At 42.4% G+C, this 10,676-nt stretch overlaps 1 protein-coding gene across 1 annotated transcript in view; it reads left to right on the top strand.

Annotated features, from left to right (window-relative positions):
• Positions 1 to 605: 605 nt before the first annotated feature.
• SLC18B1 (solute carrier family 18 member B1) overlaps positions 606 to 10,676 on the top strand; it is a gene marked incomplete in the record, with an annotated part of 31,454 nt that continues 21,383 nt past the window's right edge. The window contains 4 exon segments of the mRNA XM_027770236.1: positions 606 to 830; positions 2,658 to 2,797; positions 9,950 to 10,045; positions 10,636 to 10,661. Coding sequence (XP_027626037.1) covers positions 788 to 830; positions 2,658 to 2,797; positions 9,950 to 10,045; positions 10,636 to 10,661 — 305 coding nt within the window.

Genomic DNA, 10,676 nt, shown 5'->3' with positions numbered 1-10,676 from the left:
CCTTGGGGGATGAGCACACTGTAATACCTTCTCCATTCTCTTCTCTAGATTTTGAGCATGCATGCGCACACTCTCGCATATCTTTCCAGCTGCTGGATTAGGGGTTCAAACTGTGTGGTGGGCCACGTGGGATCCAGCTGCCTTAACCACCACCCCACTCTCTGACCAGCAAACAGTTTTCTACTCCAGGGGCTTAGCATGGTTAACTCATTTCTAGTTTACTAGTATCTGCGTTCGGTGATTACAAACTGTTTCATTTCTCATTGTGAAAACGCACACTCGTAAATATATTCGGGACAAGCCTAATTTTTAACTCACTGTCAGATCTGTCAGTAGGGATACTTCTTGCCTTTTCTGTGAATACGTAAGTTTCCTTTCTTACTTTTAGTAGGAATAAGTTGTATTCATTTTAAGGTAACAGGGGGCCCAGATATGTGAAATATTAATTTTTCTTTTTCTTTTTTTCCTTTTTTCTTCTACACAGAATGATAGAGAACAGCCTGAGTTATAGCAGCTGAGGTGGTCGGTTAGATAACAGGGGAGGAAAAAAGACCTGCTTTCAAACCACGCCCCGCCACGCCCCCGCCCTCGCCCCGCCTCCTCGGGAGCCTACGGGCCTCCAAAGCAGTGTGGAGCTGCAAGCAGATCGCTGCCCTTGGGAAATCCGGAATGCCGGGACCCGGCTGAGCAGTAGCCGCCTGCCAGTCCACTGGTCCGCTGGCCCGCTGGCCCCCTCGTCCGTTTGCTGAAGGTGGAGTCCGAGGGCGTTGGAGTCCACGCACCGCACATGGAAACGCCGGGGGACCCCGAGGGCCCACGCCCACCCGGAGGTGACGGAGCAGCGTGTCTGGGCGGCACGGTGCCTTTAGGCCTGTTCTTTAGCAGCGATTGAATTGGCATTAGCTTGGTTTGTGTCTGAGAGATTCGAAAAGGCTATGGCCTGACCATGAGGTTTGAAATAGCATTTCTTTTTTCTCCGGAAAGGATGAAGTTTGGGGACTGGATATGGCACAGTCTTTATTGACATTCTTCTTTATAGCTCTGCTTTTTAAGTTTAAGAAAGCATTCAATTACGTACGTATGCGCTTAGACCTAAAACATTACCGTTTTAGCGGTCTCCAATTTCCCTTTCTTGTCTACGCTAACATTTTTCTGAAGATTCTTAAGACTTCCTCATGTTGCACAGATTTATTTTTCTGGAATGGCAACCTCTCAAAAATAGCAAATTATACTTTCTTTAACTTTTTTTTTCCTCTGAAAACCGTTAGGAATGGCTATTTGATTTGCTTGGATATTAGAAACTGAGTAAATAAATTGGTGTCTTTAAGTTAAATGAAAATTTAGCCCTGGGAATAAGTGTTAAATTAAATGATGCAAAAGATCAGTAATTAATTTTTCCAAAAAGTATTAATATAGAAGTTTTTGGGACTTGTGTTTTCAGAGGCATTCTATTCTAAGTATTAATTCATCAATGGAATGATTTAGTTTTCTCCTTACATTTCACTTACACTTCAGTGCTGCCTTGGAATTCTTAACAGGAAACATTACATGCTTAAAACATGATTGAGTCTGCTATGAAACTAGTAACCACAGAAGAGAAAGGATATTAAACAGGTGATCCTCGACTGTGGTTGAGGTTATGTCCCCAAAAAAACCATCATAAGTTGAAAGTATGCTAAGCTGAAATGGGCATTGTACAGACACGATAGAATGGGAGCATAAAGCACAATCTGAAAAATCCTGGCTACACAGTACACTGTAGAGTATTGGCTGTTTACTTTATGGTGGTATGGCTGCCCAGCAGCTGTCCCCAGCCTTTTTGGCATCGGGTCTGGTTTCTTGGAAGATAATTTTTCTATGGACCCCAGGAGTGGGGGATGATTCAACGAACGGCATTACATTTATTATGCATTTTATTTCTATTATTATATTGTAATAAATAATGAAATAACTAAACAACTGAACATAATGAATCAGTGGGAGCCCTGAGTAGTTAGATAGTCCTGTCTGTGGACTCTTACACGAATGTAAGACTGACCTGACAAGAGGCAGAGCTGGGGTAATAAGAGCAATGGGGAGTGGCTGTAAATGCAGATGAAGCTTTGCTTGTTCACCTACTGTTTCACCTCCTGCTGTGCAGCCCGGTTCCTAATAGGCCACTGACCTGTAACTGGTCCATGGCCCAGGGGTTGAACCGGTCATACAGTATCAGGGTAGCTCAGAAAAGATCAAAGTTCAAAAGAGTACTGTTTCTACCAAATGGGTGTTGCTTTCATACCATTGTAAAGTTAAAAAATTATGACTCAAACCATCACAAGCTGGGAACATCTGTACTTCAGAGAACAATAATACCCTGCTGTATCATCCTATTTCTCTTGTTAAAGGCCAGAGAAATCGGCTTAATGTGAAGGTGAAACAGATCAGATGGCTTGACAGTTTCTGCATTGATGTTTTAATAGAAAATAATATGTCATGAATGGAGTATGTTTTCAAAATTGCATTAATATACGAGAATTATACTCCATTTGATCAAAGATGGTCCTTACTGTGGCAGATGTTATCTTCAGAGTGCATTGTCTGTGCACAGAATGACACTTGTGTACTTCGATCAGTAGACCCAGTTACATGTCTTTAATCACAGCATGTTTGCATTTAAGGTGAGGACTCTGCAGGAAATGCAAGTGAGACGTCCAGACGACTTTCAAAAGAACAGCTTTTTGTACTGGTGTCAGCAGCTTCCATGAACTTGGGTTCCATGATGTGTTATTCTATCCTTGGACCCTTTTTCCCCAAAGAAGTAAGACATCTTTAGATTTTTATGAATTCTGATTTTTTTCATTTCTCAATAGTATATAAAATATAAAAATTTGCATATAATACAGATGATGTGTACAGCTTCAGCCAACAGAATACTTATATTGTTTGCTACCAGAAAAAAAAAACCCAGTTAAAAGGATTATCCTCTTGGGAGGTGACTCACTTGGATATACTCGACCCTCTGAGGATTATTTGCTTACCATGTAGTTTAATTATTCTGTGTTTTCTGCAATCGAAGGGGGGCGGGGGCTCTGCACTGAATTACTGATGTTTAAAGGTTACCCCAAAAGGATATGTTAAAATAATATATGTCAGGGGCCAGCAGGTGGCATGATGGTTAAGTCACTGGACTCCCACATGGCTAACTGAGTCCTGCACCTAGTAGCTTGCTTTCTCACATCCCACCCCCCCGCCCCCGTAGCTCTCTGGCGAGTGCAGATGCTCTGTAGCAAACTGGAAAATAATAATAATAATATTAAAATAAATAATTTTTAAAAAGACAGTAACTGTCTTCTGGAGTTTGGGATTCATTTGTATTTTGTAATTAGAAAGTTATAGGACTGGGGACCAGCAGTTAGCGTAATGGCTATGTCGCTGGACTCTCACGTAGTCGACCTCAGTTCACGTCCTGGACCCGGTGGCTTAAAACTCACGCCGAGCGTGTGTGCGTGCCCAAGATCCCGACAGGAGACTGGAGAAGGGATTTGCGGTGTGGCCACCCCCTGGGGCGTGATTTCTCGCTTTCTGTCTCTCTCTTTCTGTCTGGCGAGCGCACACGCCCTATAGCAAAAACCTCTAAAAAAAAAGGAAAAAAAAAAAAAAAAGAAAGTTATAGGACTGAATTCCCTTTTCTTCTGACTTGAGTTTCTTTTCCTCTTTTTTTTTTTTTTTTTTTTTTTTTTTTTTTTTTTTTTATAAGAGGGCCTCCGGTTTTTGGGGCGTCTCTGTTTCCTGAGTAGCTGAGATTATAGAACATGCTACCATGTTCAGCCTGAAGGTTAGGCCAGCAGAACCAGGGTCTTCTGTATGGCTTCAGCCTACGGAGCCACAGAATTTTAGCAGTGCGCACCACCATGGCTGTGACTGACTTGAATCTTATGTGTTCTAGCAACAATGTTTGCACAAAGGAGATATTCTGATTAATATTGCCTAGTTCCCTCTAACCATAGCTTCCCTCTCCCCCTAAGCAAGGGCTTATGACCTTACCAAAGAGAGAGAAAGGGGATATGTAACCCCATCTTTACTCCCAGGGCATGGTCACATTGCAATCCCTTTTCTTTGATCTCTCCCTTCTTTTGGGGTTTTGACACTCATGCACATGCACCAAGCATGTTTTTCAAGATACTGGATTTGGAACTTGAACCATGTGGTTGGCACGTGGGATCTGGCTGCTTTATCCACCAGGCATGGAGCCGGCCCTAATCACAGCCTTTGACGTGGTATTAGCATCTATAGATGCTAACATAGATGGTAGCATAGACTCAGAGAGTAATGCTGAGACAGTCTACCTAGAATCTGGAGGTCAACGAGCTCTAGAATGAAACGAATGGGACTGGTTTGGGTGAGTAGACACAATATGTCTGTGTATTTTATTTTGTGCTCTTTGCCAAAGCCTGGGCTCACAATGCACTGGGAGCATTAGTCCTCTGACTGCTTCTACAACATGTAGCCGTTTTTCCTGTGTGCTACAAAAGAGGATAAGTGACTTCTCTGTCGAAGGAACAATACGGCTCTGTGCCCATACGGCACGCTCTCGTTTTTAATCGGCACTCCCACACATTTGTCCCTTTGCTCCTAGCAGCCACCCCGTAAAGTAGTAGAATAGTGAGAATCTTCGTCATATTGCAAATGAAGAAATAGCCTCAGTGTTAAAGACTTTCCCGGTTTAGTTCTACTCACTAGAGGTTGAACCAGGTCCCACTTAGAATGTGCCAGGCATTGAACGTGCTAGGATAGGAAAAAGATCAGGGATAGGTCTACCTATTGTCTGTCCTTTGGGAATGAAAAATTATGAAAAAATGTTTCAGACTACTTGGGTAGCCTTTAAGAAGAGGATGTGAAGAATTTTCTAAAAAGAGGAGTGGAGACCTGCAGGTGGCATGGTGGTTGGAGTAATGGACTCCCACGTGGCTGACCATGGTTCGAGTTCTGAGCTTGATGGCTTGCTTTCTCTCCCTCTCTCCCTCTCTCTGTCTCTCTCTGGTGACTATAGCAAACTAATAAATAAATAAAATAAAAAGAGGCATGACTAATTCTGCCATTCTTTGGCAGAGGAAGAAGGGGTGGTACTCACAGGGACATCACAAGATACATCTAGGATGGTTCTTGAGAAAGGATATGTTCTTGGGGAATAGCAGACAGCTTGGAGGGCTTGAGCCTAGCATGGAGAGAGGTCCAGAAGGCAGGCTGGATCTAAACCACTATGGTAGTTGAGTACATCTACAGACTTAGTGGGAAGTCAGAAGTGTTTGGGTAAAACAGAGTAGCTTAACCAGGTTTGGGTTTCATGAACAGATAATGATGGTAGCTTGTGGAATTAAGATAGAGAAGAATTGGGGTCAGCAGGTGGCATGGTGGTTAAGGCGCCAGATTCCCACATGGCCAACCATGGCTCCAGGCCTGGACCCAGACTGTTTGAAACTGATGCCAGGTGCATGTGTGTGTGTGTGCCTGAAATCTCAAGAGGAAAATGGAGGAGAAAGGATTGTGGTGTGGCCATCCGTTCTAGGGGGTGATTTCTCACTTTCTCTCTCTCCCTCTCTCTCTCTCTCTCTCTCTCTGTCTCTCCACAAGTGCATGTACCCTACAGAAAAAAATCTCTCTCTCTAAAAAAATAAAAGGTAGAGAAGAATTGGCGGAAGTGGTACAACCAATTGGAAGGGCATGCATTTTCCATCTCATCTGGAACTCAGTGAACATAATGTTAGTTTTATCCAACTAGATTTGGGACAAAGGAGAACTAGGCCATTGGTATGTATTTGTAAAGTTTTTAATGAAGTGTTTTGTTCACAGGAGGGAAGGCTGGAGGAAAGGATGCAAAGGTGGACTAAGTCACATTCTAACTTTAAAAGCTGTAGGAAGGGAGAACGGGCTCTTCCTTTTCGTTTGTTATTAAAATCTTATGGTTGAGAAATGTATTGATAAAAGCTCACCCTTGCTTCTGCATGTCTGTCATCCTTCCTATTAGCCAGAGAGAATTGGGTGAAGGAAAAATAGGGGCCTTCTTTGTAAATTCTGGTGCAGGAGTTCAACTTCTAGTCTTCATTTTTCTCATACCCTCCTTTGTCAAAGGATTACCTATGAACCAGAAATGCCTTTCAGTCGCTGTTCTTGCCTTCCCATTGTGAAACGAGATCCACGTTCCAACAGTGGTATTTGGCTGCTGCCAGGGCATATGGTTCTCGGCCGTCCTGTGCCATGGCGACTGTGGGAACATACACATGAAGGAAACTGTAGTGGCTCCGTGACTGTGTAAACTTTGCAAGTCTGTGTCCTCATCTATAAGTGGGGCCAGCTAACAATAGGAAGGGTCTTAGAAAGTTTAAGAAAAATGCATATTTGAGGGGATCAGCAGGTGATGTGGTGGTTAAGGCGCTGGACACCCCCACATGGCCGACTGCAGTTCGAATACTGGACCTGGTGGCTTGCTTTCTCACTTCCCCTCTCTCTCTCTCTCTGTGTATCTTTCTCTGGTCAAATTAAAATAAATGAATGAATACATAAAATTAAATAAATAATTATTTAAAAAAAGGAAAAATGTATATTTGAAAAAATGTGCATGATTTTTTTTAGAGAGCTATTTGCAATAGGGTGTGTATGTTTGCCAGAGAGACAGAGAAAGAGAGAGAGACAGAAAGTGAGAAGTCACCCCTCGGGGGGATGGCCACACTGCAGTCCCTTGTCCTACATTCTCCTTTTGGAATCTTGGGCACGCACAAGTGCCTGGTGTTGAGTTTCAATCTGTCATGTCCAGCACTCAAACCATGGTCAACTACATGGGGGTCCATCGGTGTAACCATTCCGCCATCTGCTGGTCCCAAATGTGCATGATTTTAATTTCTTGTACTAAATAAACTTATATTTTAATTTTTTTTTTTGAGAGGTTTTCGCTATAGGGCGCGTGTGCTCACCAGACAGACAGAGAGAGACATAGAGACAGAAAGCAAGAAATCACCCCTCCAGGGGGGATGGTCACGCCATAATCCCTTCTCCTCCATTCTCCTCTCGGGATCTTGGGCACGCACACACACGCGCCCGGCGTGAGTTTTAAGCCACCAGGTTCGGGATGCAAACCGCGGTTGACTACGTGGGAGTCCAGCAACATAGCCATTACGCTAACTAACTGCTGGTTCCCAATAAACTTGTATTTTTATTCCACTTTTTCTATAAACTTTTCGAAGCCCCCTTGTATACCTATTATTTAATTGGTATTAGAAAGCATCTAAAACAGCACTTACTAGCCGTTCTGGCTCACAGTGAGGGTCCGGTAGATATTAATTGGTTTAACCATTATGTATTTTCTACCGCATTGTAGAATGAAATACTTATTGGATCAATTAAACAAAGTCCACAGATACTGTAATTTGACCAAAGAATGTTCTTCTTGTAGCATAAGTGGCTCCTTTGACATACCTTCCTCTTGAGGAACCAGAGCTTTGTGTAGCAGCAATGGAGGCTTCATGTTCTAGTCTACACACTGCACAACTTTTCTCTAGGTTGCCACTAAAGGCATCTTTCTCGTGGTTATTAGTACACAGAAGGGGTGGGCAACTGTAGGTCCCGTGGAATTATGGGCCTTAACTCCTGCCTCAGCAATGGCCGGAGTGCCTTGGGCTTGTCCTCTCTGCTCTCACCCACCACCAGATGCTCAGGGACCCACTTCCTAGAGTAAGGGACACTTTCTAAAGTTTAGTATACAACAGTCGAGTTCGCCTCTCCAGTTTTCTGTGGTATGATGATAGGAGAAGTGTAGGGTTTGTTTAAAGAGCATAGTCTGACATGGAAAGAACATCCTTGGAAAAGACAAGGCTTAAATGATATCTTTTTTGGGGGGAGAGATTCTTGCTATAGGGTGTGTGTGCTCATCAGAAAGACAGTGAGAAATCACCACCTGGGAGGATGAACACATTGCAGTCCCTTCTCCTCCATTCTCCTCTCTGGTGGGATTTTGGGCACACATGCACACACGTCTAGTGTGAGTTTCAAATCCCTGGGTCTGGGACTCAAACCACGGTTGGCCATTTAGGAGTCCAGCAATGTAACCGCTATGCTGTCTGCTGGCCCTGAATGATACTATCTTTACATGGAAAGGAATGTGGAAAATTTTTATCTTAAAATTGTAGTGAGAAAACGTAAATAACTTCAATTGTGATGGTAGAGAATGGATTTCGACTGGTGTAGGAGTATGCATGTGCGCATGCATGTGTGTGCATTTCTAAGTCAGACTCTTCTAACTGCAAGTATGTATTGCTGGTACAATGCCTGGCACAAGAAAACTGCTCAGCAAATGATTCCTGACTACGAGAGGATGGAGAGTCATGTAGTTTAGTCTTTGAGCTTCCTAGTGTGCTACATTGCCAATGCTATCTTGAAGAAATTCAACTCCTATTTTAGCTCCTTAAATTGCTAAAGCTAGAGGGACCGGCAGGTGGGGTGGTGGTTAAGGCGCTGGAATTGCCACATGGCCAACCATGGTTCAAGTCCTGGACCTGGTGGCTTGCTTTCTCACTCTCCCTCTCCCTCTCACTCTCTCTCTTTCTCTTTATGTCTTTCTCTGGCAAAACGCATGTGAAAATAATAATAATAATAAATAAATAAAAATAATAATTATAAAAACAAATTGCTAAAGCTGGAATCTGATATAAGAATCTTCCACGTTTTTGAGATTTGAAAAGTGTTTTTAAATTAATTAGTTTTATTTGGCATTATTTATTACTTTTTAAAAATTTGCTACAGGATAAGTGCACTCATGAGAGAGAGAGAGAAAGCCACCAGGTCCAGGACTTGAACTGCATTCAACCATGAGGGAGTCCAGCACCTTAACTACCACACCACTTGCTGCCCCCTTGCAAAAAGATTTTTAAACCTTCCCTCTGTGTTCGTATGTGAATTCAGCTGCACATCATGATAATAGCATTTGAAGTTCAAAAGAAGTAGATTTAGGATAGAGACTGTATTGTCTGTGCAAATTTCAGTGTTCACAAATAGCATAGGTGTAAAGATGAATAAGGATAATTGGTAGATGACAAACCTCCCCAAATGTTTCAGGAGAATGTAGAATGTCAGGGGAATACCTTTGTTTTGATGTCAGGAGGAACAACTGTCTTTTCCAAACTGTCAGATAATTGCTATTAATACCAGAAACAGAGAACCAGACTGAGTGGGCCTTAGTATGACCGACGTGCCAGCTCACAGAACTTCCTATTCTTAAGTGTTTTGATCACAAGTGTTTTTTGTTTGTTTTTCATGGAGTACAGTTCTAAAACTAAATGTGATACCAAAAAGGAAGTGTGTCTAAATCAGCCGTTTCCTCAGTCCTGTGACCAAAGTAGAGTTCAAATTTTGTCATCCAAGGCTTTTTATTTTGTTTATGCCCTCTCATTCTGATTTTTGCCAGCTAAAGCTATCAATAACAAGTCACGGGACCAGCAGTTAAAGTAATGACTATGTCGCTGGACTGCCATGGAGCCGACGACCACGGTTTGAGTCCCAGACCTGGCGGCTTAAACTCACGCCAGGCGTGTGTGTGTGTGTGCGTGCCCAAGATCCAGAGAGGAGAATGGAGGAGAAGGGATTGCGATGTGGCCACCCCCCTTGGGGGGTGATTTCTCGCTTTCTGTCTCTCTGTCTCTCTCTGTCTGTCTGGCGAGCGCACGCGCCCTACAGTGAAAATCTCTCCAAAAAAAAAAAAAAATAACGAGTCACTTGAAGAGTGAATTACTTTCACATTTCAGACTAGATTTTACTCTCTAAACTAGTTTTCCTTCCATTCCTATCCCATTTATTTTCAAATAATGATCTTTAAAGTTGCGATATGTATAAAGGTCCCAAGATGAAGCTGAAATCTGTCATTCTTCCCATTCTGATGCTAATTTGTCTTTTGAACTTTGTTGCCATTGCTGTTTCTTTAAAGGCTGAGAAGAAGGGAGCCAGCAATACCGTTATTGGTATGATCTTTGGATGTTATGCTTTGTCTGACTTTCTGGCATCTTTGGTGTTCGGAAGATACGTGAGTGTTAAAGTTCATTTGCACATTTTAATTCTTAAAATTTGAGTCTCGAGTTATTCTAATTTATGAGTCTAGAATTAGCATCAGTACAGAAATAACCACCATTTTAGTTTTATAATTGTGCTACTCTTAATAGTTCCATGCTTGGAGTTGATTAATATTTAATTCCTTCTGGGACTAGCAGTTGGCGGTTTGAGTCCCAGATCTGGTGGCTTAAACTCACGCCGGGTGCATGTGTGTGGGTCCCCAAGATCCTGAGAGGCGAATGGAGGAGAAAGGATTGCGGTGTGGCCATCCCCCGTGGGTGGGTGATTTCTTGCTTTCTGTCTCTCTGCGTGCTTTCTGGCCAGCCCACGCCCCCTAGAGAAAAAAAAAAAAAAAATGACCTCTCCAAAAAAAGAAAAACAAATTTAACTCTTCCCGTGTTTGTAAGCATTGTGTGTTTTCATTCTACCAAATAATGTTTAAAATGTTATCTTACTGTACATATCTCCCAAATCCTGCTTTTTCCAATAAGTTGGATGTGTTTATATTACTATAAAGTTAATACAAGTCATCAATTTACCACTCTTTTTTGACATTTATTATAGCTTGTACATATTGGAGCAAAATTTATGTTTGAAGCAGGAAT

This window comes from Tupaia chinensis, unplaced genomic scaffold (assembly GCF_000334495.1).
Source record: "Tupaia chinensis unplaced genomic scaffold, TupChi_1.0 Scaffold000117_2, whole genome shotgun sequence".
In the NCBI taxonomy this organism is placed as follows: Eukaryota; Metazoa; Chordata; class Mammalia; order Scandentia; family Tupaiidae; genus Tupaia; species Tupaia belangeri.
The sequence above is the reverse complement of the archived record's forward strand: the minus strand, read 5'-3'. Positions and strand labels throughout refer to the sequence as shown.